General features: G+C 42.7%; 1 protein-coding gene across 1 annotated transcript in view; it reads right to left on the bottom strand.

Annotated features, from left to right (window-relative positions):
• LOC144784130 (transmembrane channel-like protein 2) overlaps positions 1 to 24,238 on the bottom strand; it is a 415,583-nt gene that overhangs the window by 349,809 nt on the left and 41,536 nt on the right. The window contains exon 4 of the mRNA XM_078662812.1: positions 2,534 to 2,615. Within this exon, the coding sequence (XP_078518938.1) occupies positions 2,534 to 2,615 (82 nt within the window). The remainder of the gene's footprint in view (positions 1 to 2,533; positions 2,616 to 24,238) is intronic.

Consider the following 24,238-nt stretch of genomic DNA (forward strand, 5'->3'; position numbering starts at 1 on the left):
AATCCCTTGCTGGCACATTTTTTGAACATATTTCTGACCCAAGCCCGCAAGGGTTCATTGGGTTGCTCACCTCTTCTAGATATAGATATGGTTTTAAATGGCAGCCTAAACAATTGAAATACTTGGGTATCTATTTTTGCTCGACCTTATATGCTACAATTGCCTATAATGAAGCCCAGACTATTCTTAAAGTACGCCGTCTTTTGGATACTTGGTCCCCGAAACACATCTCCTGGTGGGGTCGCCTTCAGACCCTCGAAATGATGATTACACCTATTGTTAACTTTGTCTCCTCTATGCTCCGGGTAAAGTTATCGGATTCCTTCTTTCATGAAATTGATGTTCTGACCTCTAAATTTTTATGGAATGATAAACGGGCTAGAATTGCCTATAAATTCTTGAGGAAGCCTTACGATATGGGAGGATGCAATCTTCCTGATTGGGAGAAGTACCAAACTGCCTTTTTGGCGTCTCAATGTGCTCTATGGTTTTCTTCTCCCCCTGTTCATGTTCCTTCTTGGTTGTTAATAGAACAGGAATTGGCTTCTCCATTACCGACTGCTTCCTTTTGCACTGCGTCTACCTTGTCCATCCCTTTTTCCCGTTCTATTATTCTGGATACTCTTGCTGCGGTTCGGAAGGTGGACAAGAAAGTGGCGATTCCACTTCACAAATCTAGGTGGTCGTCTATTTGGCGGAATTCTAAAATTAAAATTAATATTGATCCTCCTCTAATATCTTATTGGGCTGCTAAGGGGATCTCGCTTGTTAAACATCTTTATGGCTCTAATAATGAACCATTACCTTTTTCCTCCTTAGCTCAACAACATTCCTTAACCAATTTAGATTTTTATACTTTTCTCAAAATCAAAGTAGCACTTGCTAAGGTGCGTCTTCATCCTACTTCTCCTACGATTACTCTTTTTCACATATGGACTAAATCTGGTCATGTCGCCTCTAAAATCTATAAATTTTTATCAACTGTTTCGTTACCTATGCAGACAGTTGCTCAAACAAAATGGTTGCACCATTTTGAGCATGGTCTTACTGACCATATTTCTTCAGACACTTGGCAGTTGATTGGTAAACTTTCTCTTTGCAATAAAATCGCCCCATCGTTAATGCAATCTAAATTTTTCTCTGTCAACCTTCTTCATTGGACTCCTGTTCGTTTACACTCGCTCAATCTCAAAGATGATAACCTATGTTGGAGCTGCGGTTTATTAGCAGGTGACTTTCCGCATATGTTTTTTGAATGTTCCCTCCTCCAACCCTTTTGGGACCTCATTCACAAACACCTCATGCTCATCTTTGGTATTAGGTTCCCACTCTCTTTTCCATTAATTTTATTAGGTCCATTAGCTGCTCCAGTCCATCTCCCCTTGGAACCCATGGAAATTCAGTTGTTGGATCTCCTATTGACTATTGCAGTGAAAGTGATTCTTATGGAATGGAAATCGTTTTCCTCTGTTTCTTACCATACTTGGTGGGCTTGGGTTTCCTTTTTACGAAGTGCTCATACCTCGGTCGATCTTGCTCACCTTTCTCCACCTATTGCTAGTGAGGTTTGGAATGCTCTGGATAATTATATGGAATTGTCATCCAAGGGGTTGGTTGACCAATATCCCTTCGATTCGTCTGGATGAATGTGTCTTGTTTGTTGGGTGTGTTCGTTGGAAATCCTTCTCTCTTTGTTTCTTCTCCTTCTTCTCTATCTTCCATCTCTTTTTTCCAATCTTTCCCTCTTCTTTCTCATTCTTTCTTCTTACTTCTTCACCTTCCTCTCTTCCCCTGATTATACCAGCTGATAGTGATACTCTTGGTGGTGGACTCTGCCTCATATATTTCATTCCTATTCATTGATTCATTTTTCTGCTTTTGGCAGACTGCTTCTATCTTGAGATGTATTTGCTACGACTCATTATTGAATGTCAGCTTTTGATTGATACCTACCTATTATCAATTGTATCACTTTTACTTATAATTTGTATCTTCATTTGCTTCTTTATACCAATAAAATTATTTTGAAATGAAAAAAATAAAGCAAAGAAAGTACAGAATGAGAATACTAAAAGTCAGGTCTTTTGTTTCTATCTACCAAAGATCTGGAACCAAATCTAACAAAGATCACCTAAACACCTTCACTCTTCCATTTCTGGAGAAAAGCGACCATATACCTTAAGTGACCTTATGGAAGAGTAGCTGTGTTTGATTGCTTACCACACTAGAATGCTAATTAGCAGAACCCTCTCATTTATATGCAACTTTCTTGTGCCCTCACTTTGCATCCACTTCTATTATACAGCAATCCATTGCTTTTTAAATGGGTTTATATAATCTAGACATACATACTTACAAAGCAATAGGATTTAATAAGCAAAGCTTGAAACAAAATTCGAGGTCCTATAATCAAAAACTATTTAAGATGTGCATGTGCAAATTGATGTTCAAAGCCATGTAACAAACAAAAGATATGCAAGCTAAGCTCTTTAAATATGTCTGTATATTGTACAGTAGGTCAAACAAGACTTACTTTCAACTTCCTTTATTTTCATTTCCCAAGGTATACAGGCAGTCCTAAAATTGTCGAAGTCTCTTTTAAATTTAATCCATTTCTGAAAAGAAATAAAAAAGACCAATGACTAAGAAAAATGGGTTTGTTTAATTTGGACACATTTCTATATGCGTAGGCATCTACAAAAAAATTATCTAGATCACTGTTTTCCAAACTGTGGGGTCCAGCCTATTTCCGGTGGGTCACGAATTCTGTGTTTGTCTTTCACATTTGGTGCTTCAAAGACAGAGGTCAAATGACGGGATATATGTATTTTGACAAATTGATGCTTATTGGATTAGTGTTTACTGTTCTTTCTCCAGCTGGAACGCAGAGGATTTTTTAAAGTGAATTATGTGGCAATCATGCTGGAGAATTGCAAAGTGTGATGGTTTTTGCAACACACTACAACAAGTAGATACCTGGAAATGAACTGTATTTATTCAGCAGTTAGGAAAAGCAAAAATGAAGCACATTTTTTTGTAATTCTGACGTGTGCAGGAAACAGATTTTAATAGGAACAAAACAAATCAAGACACTTTACTTGCTAATGCACACATTTTAAATAGTAACAGGTCCCCATTTTTCATACGTTATTATTTGTGCGCTATGTAGTTTTATAAGTAAAACAATATGTCTGTAAAATAGTGGCTACTTCACTAGAGAATTTGCTGTCTGTGACAGTGCACTACCACATGATGCTTTAGTTATCTTTAAAAAATCGCCCCTCCTCATGACCATTAAAGAATTAATGAAGCACAAAAAGATGTAAATGTGCAATAGCCAGTCACTGCCCTGAGCAACTCTGAGCCCTACGATCCAAAAGAAGTACATTAACTGACTTATCGATAACACGAACTACGCAAATAATTTTAAATGTTTGATAACCAATTTTTATGCATTTTAAATTGTGAGTTTTAATTAACTGTGCAATAAAAAAATGTACAAATTTACATTAAAGTTAGGTGGGCCACAAAAGTTTGTCATTCTAAAAAGCGGCGGGGGGGGCGTTCTTAAAAGGCTGAGGACCACTGATCTAGATAGCATAACCCGTACCAATTCAAACTGAATATTTTATATAACAAGTTCCTGATAGGCCTACCTATGGTGCAGAATAAGTTAAAAAGTAACTGTTATTGTTCTTGATTCAAGCAAGCATTGGGAAAACCAATCCGTTTTGCCTGTGACCCAAGAGAGCAGACTTACTGGGCATGAGAAAGAATAATTAAAAGCGCACTAAAATGGTGTTATTTGGGCTCACATGCACACATGTCGGGTTTCTGCTGCTCTCTGGAGGATGGTTGTTGGTGGTGAAGTGTTCCACTAAGGGCGCTCCTGGTCCTCATTTGTGAGGCCTTGCGTTACTTTTGCGCTTCAGATGCATCACTTTTTGTGACGCATCGGCAGCGTAAAACATGCCTCCTGTTGCCCACTATATACAAAGTGACGCATCTAAGCAGATGCATTACTTTGTAAACCCCTGCGCCACATTATACCTGCGTCAGGTATAATGTATGCAGGGGGGGCGTTCTCCCACAAAAAGCCTCGTAGAAGTGAGGCAGTGAAATCTATGAGATTTCACTGCGTCACTTCTAGGACACCGTTGCGTCAAAATCTTGCGCCTGCCTCACAGCAGGCGTAAGACTGACGCAGGCCCTTTCACATGGGGCTTGCCCCATGTGAAAGGACGCATTGCTGGAGTTGCGTCACTTTTGTGACACACTCCAGCAATGCGTCACTTTTGCGCATACAGATATGTCAGAAATTCTGACATATCTGTAACTCCTTGCGACATGATGCATCATACATTAAATATGACGCATCAGGTATGTCGCAAGGAGGGCGCACTGAGAAGTGACGCATCGCTGCTTTCACGCAGCAATGCGTCATTTCTCATAAATGAGGCCCCCTGAACCTTGCATCTGATTCTGCTCACGTGTTGGAGTATCCTCACCTTCACCTTCTGTGTGGTCTGCCCTACATACACTGAGTTACATGGGCAACAGATGATGTAGACCACATTCATACTGTTGCATTTAGAAAAGGATGTGAGTTTGTATGTCTGATTTTTGTGCGTGAAGCTAGCCCCTTCCGTGGTCAGAGGGCACACTTTGCACTGCCCACATTTGTAATGGTTAATTATAGGTGGGAGGCCCAGTTGACTTCTGAGGTCCTGTTGCTTGGGTGGCTCGAGGTATGGTTTGACCACATTGTACTTGATATTCCTTCCTCTTTCAGTGATGTTAGGTTCGCTGGCAACCAAGTTCCAATACTTCTTGATGATTTTCTTCATACCATTACTTTTCGAGTTGAATGTGGTTACACATACAATATTCTCAGTATTAGGCATAGATTCATCAAGGTAAAATCCGCTTGCAAAGGGGCAGATTCTCATGATCTGCCCCTTTGCGACCGGTATTTTTGCATTTGGGATGCATCATTCCAAATGCAAAAATCGCTAAATAAGAAATCGCAAATTTGCGATTAATTGCATTTAAGGAATCTCAAATTGAGATTCCTTAAATGCAATGCATTAAAGTTTAAAAAATAGCGATTTCGCTATTAGGGCTCGCAAATTACCATGAAGTTGAACTTCATGGTAATTTGCAAAAACTTTGAAAAATGCACTAAAGTGCATTTTTCAAAGTTTCATGTTGCGCACACACACGCCCTAAGGGCATGTGTGTGCGCAAGATATGTGCACAGATCAATTTCAGGGGTGCAACAGGGTGTCCTTTGGACACCCCTGCACCCTTGAAATCGCATTCTCAATTTGCGATTCGCTAATTGCGATTCGCAAATTGAGAATGTCTTCCCATTCATTCCTATGGGCCTCTAGGCCCGTAGGCATGAATGGGGAGGTATTCCTTAATTGCGACTCACAATTTACGAGTCGCAATTAAGGAATTTTAAGAAATCGCTATTTTTTAAGCGATTTCTTCTTGCATAGCATTTTGCTATTCCTTATTAGCGATTCCTTATTTTTCGCTAATAAGGAATAGCAAAATGGATGCTTGATGCATCTGGGGGTTAGTCTTCTTATCTTTAGTTTGTAGCAATAGATCCCGGGGGCAATACCAGGCACGCTTTCTTGCCCGTTTCAGTAGTCCAATCACACACCACTGAACACTGAGCACCAGTGTCATTTGGGCAACACCTATTTGTTATATTTTGTGTTGACAGCCGTGATTATATGTGTAAAGAATGTGAATGATATTATTTGGATAAAACTTACACAGTAGACAGCAATTTGAGTCATGTGCCTTATTGTTTGTAAAAATGTTTTCTGCATCTGGGCATTTTGAGATACTTTTGTGACACTTAATGCGCTAATAGAAGTAATCAGAAACCCGACAGAACAATTTTTGTTTATTACGATATACCCAGGTTCTGAGGGACACAGGGTCACGACACTGCAAAATGTGTCCTGAAGCACACCTCATATATTCTGAATTTCTTTTTTAAGTAGTCTTGTAATCCATTTTGCGTGCAGCACCCGTAAATGGTGCGCCGTTTCTTACACACCAAGGCATAATAGTTCATTCGATGGTGGCCCGCTTCGTTAGCAGGTCACGTGCGGGTTGCACAGCTTATACATTTGGGTATTTCCAAATTAATACTCATTCACCATAGTAATCAGATGTTCATCATTTTTTATTTCCTTCGTTTTTGTCTTGTCTTGTCGTTTTTTACAAGGCATCACGTCAAAAGGTGACATTCATAGTATTTTTTAAGTTGATTTTATCCAATGCATTGCCCATCCAGGCCTATACACGAATGTATCTTGAATATCAAAACATCCACCAGTTACGATATTATGTCTTCACTCAATGCATTTCGGTATTTAACCTTCTTCAGGAGTATCTACAAATCGTAAGAATATCTCTATTAACAACAGATCACCTGTACATCCCACCCAAACAATAAACATTCAATATATTCATCATTACCCCACAACCCTACTTTGCCTTTCATCACCCTTATTTTATGCTCTTTAAATTTCATAATAATCCAATTACATACAGTATAGTGGGTGGCATTTTACCAAAAGTAAATTTAATTAAAGAGACAGCCAATGGTTTCCACTATATACTATTCCTCATTTTGCTTTTGGACACTTTAATCAACCTGCCTATATGTTTGGATCAATCAAGTTCACCTGTTGTGTTCATGAGTCTCCTTCCTGTCATTCATCCCCTGGCAGCTGGGAGAAGGACACACTTGCAGAGACAAGTAAGTTGAATTCACACACGAAAATACTTTCCTGCTAATAACTAACCTTCTTCAGCCCACTGACATTGCCATTTTAAATCAAGCAGAGCATCCATTTGATTTTTGATGACGGGTACCGTCTTTAAAACTTTTCTCTGTTTAGGGTTCCATTAGCCAGTCTATTAAGTTTGGTAAAGTCAAAAGCAACTTATAGATTGGAAACAGCCTTCTTTTCAGGTATCTCCTATTTCTTTAGGCTATTTCTTCTAACATATGTGGACTTCTTGGACCCTTGCGGTCCTGCAGCCAGTGAGAACTGTCTATTGCAAAGAAAAGAAAACACTACAAAAATGCACACAGTCCTCACTTTCAAGACAAACACACACATGACAAAATCAGCAAGAGCCCATCCAGCGCTTAAAAACATTTACTCCACTTACCCAATCCTTGAGGGATGATAGCTAGTCACAGCGTGTCACCATTGTGCTGATTGGGTTAAGCACAGCCTGCTATGCCTATTGGCCAGCTTCTCCCTGTTATACTGCTATGACCAGGGCCAGGTAATTAGAGTACTGGCAGTTTTTAATGAATGCAGAGCAACACATGCACGCTGAGGGCCAACAATAAATGTAGTTGGTGGTAGGCCATGAGCACCTCAAATTCAGAATTATGTATGGCTATATATCAGAACAATGAAAGTGTTTTGCCAGCTAATTGCTGTTATTTTGACTGTAAGGGTAGGGTCTGTTTAGGAACCCATCAAACAGACGATTCTATCCATATATTAAGACACACCCTTGGTAAAATTGGTCACACCTTTTACATATTACTCAGTTATAGATCTTAGGTGAGTGCCCCATTTGAGATTATGTTCCACCTTTTCCACCCCGAGCAAAAACCTTTTCATAACAAAACAGAGGAGAAGAAAATGTGTAGACACATGGGAGCTGATTTGGATGTCGGTCGGAAAGCCTCCAAATGCTGGCCAGAGGCTTTCCGACCAACATCCAAGGGTTAAACTGTGAACGCCTTATTACAATTAAGGTGGTTGAAGTTTAAACCGGCCGATCATTCTGGCTGGCTTCCAACGAGACCAAGATATCAGTTTCCGACAGGCTTTTCATTTCCGGCTTTCCGACATGGAAAGCCTTTCTGTAAGTGACTTTGGGGGCCCTACTCAGGGCCCCCCATGTCTCCACAGCTTCTTGTTGTGGGCCTGGGGGGCACCTATTGTTAAAAACTCCAATTTCTCTATGGGAGTGGGTGGGTGGTTTTTGTCTGCAGCACAAGCTCTGATAGGGATATGGGAGTTTGTGACTTTGCGATCACATCATCTTTAGGTGTGCGGAACCACCGGCCTATGGTCAGTCGGTTTTCACACACAGATGGTGTCCCACCAACATCGTAATAGGCTCCATGGTGTAAAATGTACCTGATGAGCATACTTTCTGAAACTACATGAACGATTATTTATTAGCAATGTTGTTTATTGGTCACAACAAAGCCCTGAATTTAAATTGAAGAGAAATCCTCCTATTTCTCTTTAATTTGTTAATCTTGCAAAAATCCCCTTTTATTAACATCACCGGTACTGGTTTATCAGTACCCTTCTCAAATCAATGAGTTCACGTCAGTAAACATCTACCTTGCTGTAGAACATTTAATCAGCATTTGATAGTTAAAATCATATCCATAATAACATCATGTCATGTTATTCATTTTTCAGTTTATTGATGTATATGCCCTTTCCCCAGCGAACTCACAGATGTGATATAAAAAAATTAAATAATTAACTTAAACAAATCTATTAACTATCTAGAGCTATCTTATGCTTTCAACATGAATGAGCTCATAATGTATTCATAATAAGGATAGTAATTCTTTCAAATTAGCTAAGAAATTGTCCAAAACAACTCAATAATTACTAATAAAGTCTCAGCTATTTCCCAAAAGACGTCAACACATATCAGTAATTTTCCCTACACCAGTTACAAATGTCAATAGGCACTATACAACTAAAATTGCTTTCTGTGAGCTGCCGAATGATTCAGAGCATTACAGTTACTGAGCAGGTGGTTGGCTGACTGCTAGCCCTCACGGTGCACACTTCAAAACAGAAAGGTAGATAATTGTGAGATAGTATAACATGAATTCCTGTTTCCATTAGCACATAGCATTGCATGAGGAGGAAATCACAGCACAGGACTATGGGCCAGATGTATCAATATCAGGAATCACAATTAGGAAGTCGCTATTCCTAATGTTTGAAAGTCATAGAGTTCCATTTAGTGATTCCTAGTGGCTTGCAATTCGACCTACCTGATGAATATTAATAATAATCAATGCCATCACAGGGATGGTGTCCTGCTGAGGTCAGCTTTCCACCATGTCTGTGATTGATTTTAAATAAAGCAGTCTTTTTTTAAATGCAATCCGTTTTCCTGAAAGGAAAATGGGATGTGTTTAAAAAGAAAAGTTTTTTTTTTTTTTTTAAATAATACCTGTGTTCACGTGGACCACTGCCTTCTCTAGAATTTTTTTTTCTTACATTCACAAATAGAAAGGGGTTCCAGGGATACATTGTGGAGAAGTGTGGCTCAATGGTTAGAGCGGCAGACCCTGATGCAGAGGTCTAGCCCGGGACCAGGGTTCAATTCCCCGCCTCGGTGGGTCTTGAGCTCAAAAATTCTACGGACCTGATAATTCTCGCCTCGGTGCCTATTCCAATCATGGAGTCCCACTCTGCAACTCTGGGCAATAGCTTGCTTAATCTCCACAACGGCCCCCACAATGCTAAGGATGCCTGGCCTCCACGTTGGGGGTGCCCAGGAGTGGACACCTCACAGGGAAAGCCAGGATGGGTTCCACAGCGGTATTCGTACAAGCGCCTTGAGACCCTTGCGGGTGAGTAGTGTGCTATACAAGTATCAATTTTACAATTTATTGCCATTACACTTTGACAGTCAGTAAATTATTAATCTTTTGAGACCAGAATTCAGTTGCAAAACATCAATACATGTCATTTAGATTTGGTATTTGGAAGGGACGCTCCTTCCAAATGTCACAAACCAAAATTGCGATTCCGTAGCATGCTACTGAACTCCAGTTTGGGTTTGATACATACCAAAATGCATGTTTGCAGTTGCTAAGCCGGTTTGAGACTGAAAAATAGCTTGATACGTGTGGCCTTATATGCACAAAGATTGCTTGCTGCTTATGTCATCCCTGAGCCGGCACTTAAATCAGGCTGCTTTGCATATCGTGCAGCTCACTCATAGGATTTGTAGTGGATTGCGTAGCCTTACAGTGCAAATTCTTATGCATAGAGTAGGCAAACGCAGAAGATTCTCAGTCATCTGCTGTGTGATGTGCCCTGGCGCAGAGGTGAAATGTATAATGTATGGAGAAACAAACACATTTGTCCTTGTTTGCACAAGCTTCAAGTAAGCATTAGCTTTTAATGCAAAGTGTGGTCTGACTATATTTTAAGATTGGGCTCCACATCAAAACATAGGGGTATTTGCTGTGAGCAACCCCAGTAAATTGTCCTTGATGCAAATCAGCACAAACTAGATTTTGGACTACGAAAAGTGTGCCTCTTCAGAGTAAAACACCTTTTGCACTGGATAGCAAAAATCATGTGGTTCTTTGCTATGCACTAGAGCTGGTGCAAAGCCTTAAACAGTCTGAGTTTCAGTTCTTTTAGGACTATTCGGGCAACCAAAATAGACAATATCACAGAAGTGTTCAGCACAAGCTATTTGGGTCTAAAATTAACATTTGGAACAACAAACAACAATTATACTGTGATAGAATCTATGAATATGCAATTAAAGGAACACATTCCACATAATCAGCACTCAATTACTTCTCAACTGGCACTCATTGTCAGTAGAAGATTCCAGCCCAGTATCAAGAAACAAGAAGAACCCATGTAAATGCTCTTGTTATCCTTTTTGAACATCTATGTTGCAAATTACAGTGGTAGGATGAATTCAACGAGACACCATCATATACACAAAATGCAATTCTAACTCTTCAGATTCTGACATTATTCTATGACTGGGCATGGACATCTGCAAAATGACGATAAAGATTAGCTCAAAAAGCCAAGTGATGATGCCTTAGTGTGCACCCACTCACTATTGCCATGTAGGTCAGGTTTCTGATTACAGAATATGAGACAATAATCTTAATCGCCCCCTCCTTTGTGAGGCCAATACAGTCTTGCACAATGCATAATTCATGAAATTGCATTACATTATGACAGAGTGACAAAATACTCATAGACAACCTTTTTACACTGCTTAATACCACATGTTGCCTGTTTTAAAGCACTGTTTTCATATTACCCAACGTGGTGGTGCTCAATTTATCGCCCTCAGAATTGTAATGGGCAGAGCTGTCCTAGATAAAAATTGAATTTTTGACCCAATGACAAATCAATTGAATTTTTGACCCAATGACAAAGCAATAGTGTGGAGAAGTGTGGCTCAATGGTTAGAGCGGCAGACCCTGATGCAGATGTCTAGCCCGGGCCCAGGGTTCAATTCCCTGCCTCGGCGGGTCTTGAGCTCAAAAATTCCACGGACCTGATAATTCTCGCCTCGGTGCCTATTCCAATCATGGAGTCCCACTCTGCAACTCTGGGCAATAGCTTGCTTAATCTCCACAACGGACCCCACAACGCTAATGATGCCCGGCCTCCACCTTGGGGGTGCCCAGGAGTGGACACCTCACAGGGAAAGCCAGGATGGGTTCCTCCCCTTGTATTCGTACAAGCGCCTTGAGACCCTTGTGGGTGAGTAGTACGCTATACAAGTATCAATTTATTTTATAATCTCGATATCATTTTGCTCATAACATTTTCCCCTGCTTTTCAATATTGCTGAGGCCTTTTCGTGTTGTGCTTGTCCCTTTGAAATTATTGGTACCGCTTGAAGCTAACACTTTTCTGGGGATCGCTATTGCTTGTGCCAGAGTTATGAGTAACCGAGCAGAGATTTTCTCCGAATTGTGTTTTGACCTTACCAAAGCGGACTTTTTCCCCAACGGTAGTGGTAACTCCCTCCGAAATTATTAACCCTTTTCCTGACACCCAGATTCAGGCCTTGAGGCACCTTGACATTGAGCAGAAGATACTTATTGTTACCCATCTCAATGATACTCAGTGGGGCATATTACCAACGTTAAGCGATATTTATCGCTAACGATGCTTAGCAACGAATTTTGTAACGCTAAGCATCGTCAGAAATTATCGCAGATAAACCTTGCTATTATCAAGGTTTATCGCAAATGCGATAAAAAACGGCCGCAATGCATGAATATCGCTGAAAAGTCAGCGATATTCATGCATTACCGAGCTAATGCTCTTAGCCATGTTATCCACCTCCCATTGGATAACATGGCTAAGAACTGCTCAGGGCAGGTGTTAGTTTTTGGAGATATTCGCGCTTAGCACGAATATCTCCAAAAGTTGGTAATAGGAGATAGCGATGTTAGCGACTGTTTCCAGTCGCTAACATCTTGGCACGCCCACTTTGCATGTCATTAGTGATAAATATCACTGACATGCAAAGTGGGGCCCAAGATGGTCGCTATCTCCTACTAGCTGTCACTAACTGGTGTTAGCGACAGCTAGGTAATAGGGAGATAATTTTATCTCCGCTTTCTTGGCTTTTAAAGCCAAAAAGCGGAGATAAACCCCCTTGATAATATGCCTCATTGTTTCTATGATGGAAGTGGACCCATCCGGATTCAAACCTGTGATCGTTTGGTCAAGCACAGATCCTTGGAGTGCACACATTATTCCAATGGATCTGCAGATCCTTTGGACATAATACATATCTGACCTTGCCACTGGATACTTTAGAAAACATTCCATATTGCTGCAAATTTAGTTTTGACACCACTTCCTTATAAGACATTACCAAATTAAGGGTTCTTCCCATTTTACATAGTTGGAATATGTCCTCTAGCCTGGCTTGAGAAACATGGACTTCTAAAAGAAGCACATGTTAAGTTTTAGTTTTCATGCAGTAAATCATGTCCTTCATTCCTATGGCAAACATCCTTAACCACGATGTTTAAACAACTACTTACCGGAACAACGAAGAGTGAACAACGAAGAGGGCTGAGAAAACAATTAAAAGGGTAGATGGGGGATGTGGGGGGGGCTCCCCCCACAAATAAAAATAAAATCAAATATATATAGAAAAAAAAACGTGGAAGATTAAAATCGTAATAGATTAAAATCAAATACAGCAAAGGTTGTTGAAGAAATTAGTTTAAAAAAAATTACCGGTTTATATCAGGAGATGGCAGTGTTGCTTTCATTTTAAAAATTGTAAAAGCATAAGATTCACGAACAGAATATGGAATTAAATCTAAAGATTTCGTGGTTTAGGGAGTAGTGGTTTAAAATGTAGTGGTTAAGAAAAAGTCGTGGTTTAGCCTTCGTTGTAAACGAAGTCGTGGTTTAGGCAGTAGTTGTTAAGTCATACAATCCATTCCTATACCTAGTATCTGCAATAATTGTTTTTAACTACTCTGAGGACTTCGTCTCCTATAGGATAACATTGGTTAATTTAATACACATAATAATTGATAACTTTGGTTGGGAGCAGGTAGAAATGTCATGGTTTGCGTCTAAGAAATTGTAATTTAAAATCCTCTTTAATAGTCAAAACAGATTTTATGTCACTATTCTGAAAATGCCGCTTTTGGAAAGTTAGCATTTTCTTATTTAACCATTTTGCTCCAGCAGCCTGTTTACTGAGTCACATGGCTAGGTTTATTTGGCAGTGGCCTTTGTGTATTTCTCCCAGAGAGTCACGCCATAGAGGGACTGGGTTTTGGCAGGATGGGGGCCAGAGCTGTGCACAGGCCCCTTTGCACTTCAAAGTAGCTGCCTCAACCCTCACACAAAGAACTTCACACTATCCTTTTGTGCCCCAGACAACCTGGGGCCAGTTAAGGGTGCCAGTAAACTCCAGGCATTTCTCTGGGGGGAAACTTTAAAAGTTTCTTACACTTTACACCTGGTACCCAGTGCATAATTAGGACCCACAGACCCACTCATCAGTTCACTTCTGGACCTGTGGAGGAATATCAGAGGGCTGCCTTGCTGCCTGTGGCCTGCTGAGCACCTGAAAGAACAGCCCTGCTGTACCAAAAGGACAACTCCACCACCTGAAGCCTACCCTGTGCCCTCAGAGAGCTGCCCTGCTGCTTGAGACCAGCTTATCTGCTTGAACCCAGGACTTCCAGAATGACTACAAGGGCTAGTTGGTTGGCTTCCTGAAAGTCCCCAACCATCTTGAACCCACACCAGTACTTAGCCTGAGTGAGTCCGACCGATAGCCTAATCCAAAAATGTAGACTTAGATTTTCAGCCAAAAAGTGCACTGAGACCCGAAAGGAGACCAGAACCTACTTTCTGGCCGATCCGCCCAAAATGCATCACCTGTCAGCCTGACTTTGTGGTATTTTCCACTATGTTCTTCTCCAAAGCAGCAAATCCATGACAATGGTCCTCTCAGAAGGGGTGTCAGGCCTCATAGACTCCTCCTCTGCTAATGCCTGCAGCTTTGTCCCTCTGTAGATTTTCAACTTCCTTAAAAGAGACTAAGTCCAAACCTAGAATTCTTCACCTGGACTTCATCCAGTTGCTTCCCGACGACGTTGCATTGTCCTCAGACACCGCTGGTTGCCTTGCCCAGCTGAACTTTATCTTCTCAGAAATTTTTCCTAAAAAATACCTAAAGTCTAAGGTAGGTGGTGAGCAAGCCCAATTCAGTAAGTGTATCTGAACCGTTCTTCATCACGATCAGCCATAACTTTCTACATTGCCCTGGTCTTGAACGACTAATGTCTGCGATTGGTGCTTTGATTTTTTAGGCAGTATTTTTCACTTTAAACCTCAAAAATTTCATAATTCTAATTCTACTTTTGCATGAAATAATTAATTAAAATGTACTCTATTTTTCTAAATTGTTGTGGGGTTTTTCTTGTGCTGTGTTTTAACTTTATTGATGTTTCAATGTTCCATAAGTACTTTACACATTGCCTCACCAATTTCTCACACCCATGAATTATCCAAATCCGCTACAATGAATACCCATAGCTATCCACAAATCCCTATTCACAATTGTTGTACTCCTCTGAAATCACTGAAGGACTTTCGTTGGCTCTGTTAACAAGTGCTTTCAATAATCATGTTTCTGTATCCTCGTTTCCCCTAAGCCCCCTCCCTGCATATGTATCACTCTGTACAAATGGACAAAGTCTCAATATCATTCTCCAAGATCGAAACATTCTTTCCTGGAGCATTGCTGGCATTTTTCATAAAAGAGACAATGATTCCTGACTGGATTTTATTAGACTTTTTGATGTCATCTTACTGCAGGAGTCTTGGTATATAGAAGCTCACCACCTATATTAAGGGTCCCTAACCTGTTCTATAATGAGAGCTACTTCTGATCGATGAAAATTGACCCAAGTTATTAATTGCTTTGGCAATTATTACAATTTTTACAGTGGTGGCCAAATCAGAGACACTAACAATAGAATTACAGAATTACTAGTAGTGACCGAACAGATGTATGTCACATAATTGAGTTATACCAAAATATCATAACCAGAATATTGACAAATACAATGTCAAGAATATGCAGATAAGTATGTATGAGGAAATGGCTATTTTACATGATCACCCCCAACATTTATGAGTGATGCTGCTGTTTTCTCAACTCTGGATGTGCAGTGCACTTAGCTCTGCCAAAATACCTCTGTGCAGGTTCTCTGACCCTTGAAAGGTACCTGTCTTATTGGTTCAACTACAATTGCCCAGAGGTAACTTACTCTTAAATCCCTAGTATATGGTACCAGAGGTACCTATTGCCTCTAAGTTAAAATGTCTCTGGTGGATTGCAGCACTTGTATATATATAACCAACAGTTCAAACATTAAAATAACAATGAAACAATAAAAATACACAGATATATATACAATAGTAGCAGCAATACGTCCATGTTTAAAATGCAGAATGCTTCAGAATCAGATACAATAATAGCAGCAATGTATAATATCTACTCTCAACAGTGAAAAGACCCTGATGTAAAGTGCAGAGTGCTTTAAAACTGTATATAAAAGTATCCTGCAAACAATACCATGAAATCACACCAAATAGAACAGCTCAAGAAGAAAAAACAGTTCATTGATATAGGTAAACGGTAAAGTGCAACTCATGATCTTTACACTGGTCTAATTTTTTAGAATTGTATTGCGCTTGTACCAAACTGCCTCTAAAATGTACTAACAGCTACAACAGTTCTAGGGGAGAGGTCAGTTTTTAGAATCCTTAGTGCTATTTGATATTGTGCAATCCCCAGTTTGCGACAAATCGGAATAACCCACCTCCTACGAGGGGAGGAATACTCCGGACAGAAAAATAGCAAATATGATTCATTTACGTCACACTGATTACACATCGGGCAGGTGAGTACTGGCTGTGCTTGATTCCATTTGTGGGTAAATGATATTATAAGTAATATCCCCAAACAAAATCGTATGAAGAGACTTTTAGGGAAAGCAAAATATATAAAATCCATGTAATACTCTAGTAGTGGAATATATTTAAAATCAAGAAATGTAATGGTCAAAGATCCTACAGAACTTTTTCCTAATAAACATTTGTCAATAAAGTTCCAATAGATAGTTTTGAGAAGGTGTATATACATTTTCTTTAATTTAGTAGGATCAGCCCAAAATCTGTAAAGACCTAACTTTCCCAACCATGAGGATTGCAGCACTTATTGTGCCACCACAAGTGTTACAAAGCAAAGTACGACTACCGGTCCGCCATTCCTGGCTGGCAGAGCAGTTTTTCAACTGCTAACTCGACTTTAACATTTAAAGTAATGGCAAAGCCCAATCCTTCTTTTTAATGTATGTATTTCACCTCTAAGGTAGGCCTAATGAGTCCTAAGAGAGTGCTGTATATTAAAGAGTAGTACATATTTTCTTATATGGTCTGACAGTAAAATACCCACATGGCCCAAAAGGCGAGCTTCAAAGAGGAAGCCGCATTTAAAGGGTGAATGGTGAACAAACACTGGAATGCTGCTCTTTTGTTCTTGCAGCCAAAGTAGCATTAGAGGCAGAGAGGGGAAAACCACTTCCTAACAACTTTTTCTGTGGGCATGTCGCTCGCAGGTAACCAAATCTCAGGGATTCGCTAGGGAGATCCGCAGGCCCACAGAGAGATTTCTGCCATATTGTGAGTGGGGAAAAAGGTGCCTTCTGTGCTACCTATTACACTTTACAGGAAGTTGTTACTAAGTGGGAGGGGACCAGAAAGCCCATTGAATAGTAATTACTGCATCCCTGAGGGATCAACCTGGACATAAAAACAACCAAACATCAGAACACGTCAGTACTGGAGAGGACCAAAGAAATACTGCCCTGCTGTTACCTAGAAACAGCAAAGAGAGGCTGCTCCAAAGACTGGACTGTAGCTGCTGCTCCTTGAGCTAGCGTAGAGAGGACTTTGTCTGTGGTTTCCTGCTAGAGAAACAGTCGCCCCCAAGCCTCAGACAGAAGAAGTGACTCCAAGTGTCAGTTGGCAGACTTCATATCACAGGGCCACATCGTCTTAAGAAGCCTCCCTTGGTGAGTGGATAGCTAAGAACTACTGACGGCCGTGGACTGCCCAAGTGCAGCTTACGAGACTGAGTCTCGACCCTCAAACCACCTGGATGAGTCGTCTGAGTGCAGCTTGGTCACCCAGCAAATAAATTATTACTCGATAAAGGCAGCCCCTAGTTCCACTGTAATAGGAGACCAGTGGCAACTGATTTTCAGCTGGACTTCACCCCAACTTCAAGTGACATAGACCCCATGGACAAAGTCACCCCACCGTGTCCATAGATAGAGGGTTTGGCCCAGGAAGACCCCCATCATTGGATCATTATCTTCACATCCTATATCTGAATAATATATGCAATAGTCCCTTGCATCAGGACTGCTCCATTAAAGTTAATGGAGGTTCACCCATAGAACCTGGAACTAGACTGGATACTGCTTTGACTGCCAGGTAACTGTTCAACTGGACCTTATTGGTCTCTGTGACAAGCTCAATTGTGTCATTGGTTGTCCTAAGATTGACGAAGTAGTCATTTACAACTTCATGAAAGTTTTCGAAGTAACTGCTATTTTTGTGCTAAGTGACACAGCAGTTGTTTAGTGCCCTTTTGAAAATTCATACCTCTAGAACCCTCAGGGGGATTTTTATCATTGAGGTGTCTATTTAAAAATAAGAATGCAACCTATTATTATATATTGGCTTTGGATTTTTACTGAGTCTTGTTCTTTTCTTATTCAACTGTTTTGGTATTTCTTAATGCTTTACATGCGTTCCTTTGATAAAGCTTGACTGCTAAGATCCATAGCTATCCAGGGTTGAACTAAGATTTTTCAAAGAACACTGACTGTACCACCATGGCAGTGAATTTATTATACGGTGAGGCCATTCAATCAGACAATATAACAAACAGCTTTCCTCACAGCTGTGATTTACAATTTTAAACTCCACATCTACGTACCTCAAAAATATAGATCTTCAAGTCAAGTAGGTGTGGAGTTAAGAACGTAAATAAAACTATACTTATCTTTTCATACTGTGGTAGACTATGCACTACATACAATATTTTGGCTGTACGATATTTAGAATTCAATATGCTAATTAGGCACCAAGAACCCTAGGCATACAACATGGTTACTATCAGCATTGTTAGGAAATGCTTTATCATAATAAAATGCCGCCACATTACTAATGACATAACAGTCAAAGCAGTAAGTGCCTACGTGCACAAAGGAAATAATAAAAGCTATAAATCTCTGTAGCTCCATATGAACTATCATTCGGAGAGGAGTCCATGTTTTGGATTTCCAATTTTTTTTATTTACAAACCTCAGCATATAATTTCTAAATGGTTTACTAATAAATTGGCACTTCCCATTTTGGGTTAACGCACTAAAAGAAAGTTTTGTCTTTTTCTTGCAAAGTAGCCTTCTTTACTATGGTTAAAGTAAGCCCTCTGACTTAAGCACTGCCCTGGGTTGCACTTTCAGGAGCTACTTCAAAGAGACTGATGAGCTAGCTACCTATTGAAGACTCCTGATTTGGATGGATTTGCCTAATTTGTTGTTACAGTTATTTCCTCTCTTAGCGGGAGGCCCAAAGGCCTACAGATTCGGAAGGCTACATCTTTGATCAGTCAAGTATCACAGGTACTGCTTAGTGTTCATAAATTCCAGTTTGTCCAAATGGAATGTGGCAGGGGCACACTTTTTTATTGTAAAGTTTTACAATGATCATTTTTATCACACTATATTGATCATTTTAATGGTTTGTTCAAACACTGGGACTCCTTTATGGAATCCTATACTAATTGTTCTATCCCACCTTGTTCCATAATTCATTACATAATCCAAAATGGGGCAAAAGTGTTTTGAAGATTACTCCAGAATGCTTGCAGATGCCATGGAAATTGCAGTTTTTGTGGCAAACCGAATTGTCATTGACTTTAGTTACTCAAAGTGATCACTGTAAGACATCTAATCAATGCTTAGTGGGTAACAGATTTGGGTTATTGTTGCTTCCTACATTTTGAGGCAGGGGTTGTTCTAGTTTTATTGATTACATTTTTGTTTCTAACAACCTAACTTGTAAAATCTTTTCTTCTCCCATGCATTCAATAGGCTACAGCAACCATAGTTACTTTACCCCTTTTATCAGTTATTTGACCAATCCACTTATATGACCCGTCTTTTGTGACCTCTTCTGCTCTTTCTTATGACCTTTGTGCCTCTGTGCCACTCGTTTCCCCTGTTTTTTGTGACCTTTTCTGTCCTTTCTTGGGACCTTTCTGCCTCTGTGCCACTCGTTTCCCCCGTTTTTTGTGACCTTTTTCTGCCCTTTCTTTTGAGCTTTGTGCATCTGTGCCACTCGTTTCCCCCGTCTTTTCTGACCTCTTCTGCTCTTTCTTGTGACCTTTGTGCCTCTGTGCCACTCATTTCCCCCCGTTTTTTGTGACCTTTTCTGCCCTTTCTTGGGACCTTTCTGCCTCTGTGCCACTCATTTCCCCCCATTTTTTGTGACCTTTTCTGCCCTTTTTTGTGACCTTTGTGCCCTCTGTGTCACTCGTTTCCACCCGGTTTTTGTGACCTTTTCTGCCCTCTCTTGGGACCTTTCTGCCTCTGTGCCACTCGTTTCCCCCTGTTTTTTGTGACCTTTTCTGCCCTTTCTTGTGACCTTTGTGCATCTGTGCCACTCGTTTCCCCCGTCTTTTGTGACCTCTTCTGCTCTTTCTTGTGACCTATGTGCCTCTGTGCCACTCGTTTCCCCCCTTTTTGTGTGACCTTTTCTGCCCTTCCTTGGGACCTTTCTGCCTCTGTGCCACTCGTTTCCCCCGTTTTTGTGATCTTTTCATGCCCTTTCTTTTGACCTTTGTGCATCTGTGCCACTCGTTTCCCCTGTCTTTTCTGACCTCTTCTGCTCTTTCTTGTGACCTTTGTGCCTCTGTGCCACTCATTTCCCCCCGTTTTTTGTGACCTTTTCTGCCCTTTCTTGGGACCTTTCTGCCTCTGTGCCACTCGTTTCCCCCCATTTCTTGTGACCTTTTCTGCTCTTTCTTGTGACCTTTGTGCATCTGTGCCACTTGTTTCCCCCCATTTTTTGTGACCTTTGTGCCCTCTGTGCCACTCAATTCCCCCGTTTTTTGTGACCTTTTCTGATCTTTCTTGGGACCTTTCAGCCTCTGTGCCACTCATTTCCCCCGTTCTTGTGACCTTTTTCTGCCCTTTCTTTTTACCTTTGTGCATCTGTGCCACTCGTTTCCCCTGTCTTTTCTGACCTCTTCTGCTCTTTCTTGTGACCTTTGTGCCTCTGTGCCACTCATTTCCCCTCGTTTTTTGTGACCTTTTCTGCCCTTTCTTGCGACCTTTCTGCCTCTGTGCCACTCGTTTCCACCCATTTTTTGTGACCTCTTCTGCTTTTTCTTGTGACCTTTCTGCCTCTGTGCCACTCGTTTCCCCCCATTTTTTGTGACCTTTCTACCCTTTCTTGTGACCTTTGTGCCCTCTGTGCCACTCATTTCCCCCGTTTTTTGTGACCTTTTCTGCTCTTTCTTGGGACCTTTCAACCTCTGTGCCACTCATTTCCCCACATATTTTGTGACCTTATCTGCCCTTTCCTGGGACCTTTCTGTCTCTGTGCCACTCGTTTCCCCCTCAATTGTTGTGCCCTTTTGCCTTCTGTTTTCTTCGTCGCCCCTCGCCGCTGCGTCCCCGCCCCCCTGACTGCCCATTCGCTGCCCCCACCTCCCACCTCCCAGTTGCTCCTCCCTCCCACCTCCCTAGGCCGGCCGCTGCGCAGTGAGGAGAGCGACCCTTGACCCTTCCAGGTAGGTCGCTCCCCCTCCGCACAGCACCGCCTGTGCCCGTTCTCTCCCTCGCTGCCCCTGTGTCTCTCTGCCCGGTTTCCCTTCTGCTCCCCTCAATGCCCCCGTGTCTCTCTGCCCAGTTTTTCCTTCTGCTACCCTCGCAGCCCCAGTGTCTCTCTGCCTGTTTTTGCCTTCTGTTGCTTAGCTGCCCCTGCATTTCTGTGACCTTTCTGCCTTCTGTGCCACTCGTTTCCCCCCGTTTTTTGAGACATTTCTGCCCTTTCTTGTGACCTTTTGCCCTCTGTCCCATTCATTTCCCCCCATTTTCTGTGACCTTTTTGCCCTTCCTGTGACCTTTTTGCCTTCTGTGCCGCTCATTTCCCTTGTATTCTTGTGACTTTTTGCCCTTTTTGTGACCTTTCTGCACTCTGTGCCACTCGTTTCCCCCTCAATTATTGTGCCCTTTTGCCTTCTGTTTCCTTTGTCGCCCCTCACCGCCCCCGCAACTGCGTCCCCTGCGGCTCTGCCCCCCTGACTGCCCATTCGCTGCCCCCACCTCCCGCCTCCTAGCTGCTCCTCAGTCCCAACTCCCCACACATGCCGGCCGCTGCGCGGTCGCACCGCTGGCGCACGGCAAGCCTGTCTGAACACCCGCCCCGCACGCAAGCACGCCGTCAAGCTCTGGGACCTGCTAAACACAACCTCCCTAGATGTCGCCTTCCTGACAGAGACATGGTTGAACAACTCCTCTGCACCCGACATCGCCATAGCCATCCCAGACGGCTACAAGATCACCCGCAGAGACCGCACCAATGGAGTCGGAGGAGGAATCACCATCGTCCACAAGAACAGCATCAGGGTCTCGACTAGCACCGACGACGCACTCAGCACCGCCGAACACATGCATTTTCAGATCCACACAGACCCCAACTCCACCCTCAGAGGCACCCTCGTCTACCGACCCCCCGGACCCCGCCCTCAGTTCAGCGACTCCATTGCCGACTTCATCAGCACGCACGCCCTGACCTCAACCGACTAAATCCTCCTTGGAGACCTGAACTTTCACCTTGAGAACAACAACGACAACAACTCCACAACCCTAATCGACAACCTCGCCAACCTCGGACTGAGACAACTCGTCACAACGCTCACCCACTCCGCCGGCCACACGCTCGACCCCGTCTTCTCCTCAAGCCTGAACGCCTCCGTCAGCCACACCCCCGAACTCCTCTGGACCGACCACCACTGCATCCACTTTACCTTCCAGAAACTCACCACACACCACCGAACCCATCAGATCCCCAGCCGCTGCTGGAGCAAAATCACCGAGGACCAACTAAATGCAAACCTTACTCTCAGCCCACCCACCGAACCCTCCAACACCGACGTCGCTGCCCGTGAAACATCCTTTACAACGCAACTTTTACCACGCAGTGCCTTTGCGACGCAACTTTTACAACGCAAACCATTACAACGCATTGCGCTGGGGGGCGCTCTAGGATAGGGAATGTGTTTAATGTACTATCCAACACCTTCCCTACTATCCACGGGGACTGGAGTTGGAATAGTAAATTAAACAATTCACTATCCAGCGCCTAAAAGCATTATGCGTTGTAATGGTATGCGTTGTAAAAACCGCGTTGTAAAATCATGCGATGTAAAAGCATGCGTTGTAATGTCATACATCCTCGCTGCCCACAACCTCAAACGCTGGATCGAGGACTGCGCCAACACCCTCGCCCCGCTGAAGAAACAAACCCCCCAAGGAGACACCAGCAAGAGGGCCAGCTGGTTCACCCCAAAACTCCTAGATTCCAAGCAAGCCTGCCGGAAACTAGAGAAGAAATGGCACAGTGAACAAACTCCGGACAGCCATGCAGCACACAAGGACACCGTCTGCAACCACCGCCACCTCATCAGGGCTGCCAGGAAGACCTCCTTCAAAGACCGCCTCGACAATAACGCACACAACAGCAAGGAGCTCTTCAACATCGTGAAGGAACTCTCCAACACCAACGACATCCCGCCGTTGCAAGCCCTGTGCGACTCCCTCGCCACCTTCTTCCACCACAAGATAGCAGATATCCACGACAGCTTCAACACCCAGACAGCAACACAACAGACCCTCTGCACACCATCGACCACATCCCCTTGCAAGCCTGGACCAGCCTGAGCAACGATGACACCATCAAGACCATGAGCACAATCCACTCCGGCTCACCGTCAGACCCATTCCCGCACCACGTGTTCAACAAAGCAAGCAGCTCCATCGCACCCCACCTACGCAACGTCATCAATCTCACCCTTGAGACCGCAACCTTCCCAGAGAGCTGGAAACACGCAGAGATCAACGCCCTACTCAAAAAACCCAAGGCAGACCCAAGAGACCTCAAGAACTTCTGACCGATCTCTCTGCTCCCCTTCCCGGCCAAGGTCATCGAGAAAGTCGTTAACAGACAGCTAACCCGATACCTCGAAGAGAACAGAATCCTGGATCCTTCCCAGTCAGGGTTCCGCAGCAACCACAGCAGTGAGACTGCCCTCATCGCTGCCACCGACGACATCAGGACCCTGCTAGACAACAGGGAGACTGCAGCACTCATCCTCATAGATCTCTCCACTCTGGAATGGACCACCTCCTTCCTCTCCGGCAGAACCCAGAGCGTCCGCCTCCCCAATTCCATTCCGAATCCTCCGAGATCATCTGCAGCGTACCTCAAGGATCCTCCCTCAGCCCGACACTGTTCAACATTTACATGGCCCCGCTCGCACACGTCACCCGACAGCACAACCTCAACATAATCTCCTACGCCGACGACACTCAACTGATCCTGTCCCTCACCAAGGACCCCATCACCGCCAAAGCCAACCTCCATGAAGGAATGAAAGGCATTGCGACTGGATGAAGATCAGCCGCCTGAAGCTGAACTCAGACAAGACAGAGGTTCTCATCCTCGGCTCCAACCCATCAGCCTGGGATGACTCCTGGTGTCCAACGGCACTGGGGGCAGCCCCAACCCGCACCGAC

The sequence above is a fragment of the Lissotriton helveticus genome, chromosome 10 (genome assembly GCF_964261635.1).
Source record: "Lissotriton helveticus chromosome 10, aLisHel1.1, whole genome shotgun sequence".
Classification (NCBI taxonomy): Eukaryota; Metazoa; Chordata; class Amphibia; order Caudata; family Salamandridae; genus Lissotriton; species Lissotriton helveticus.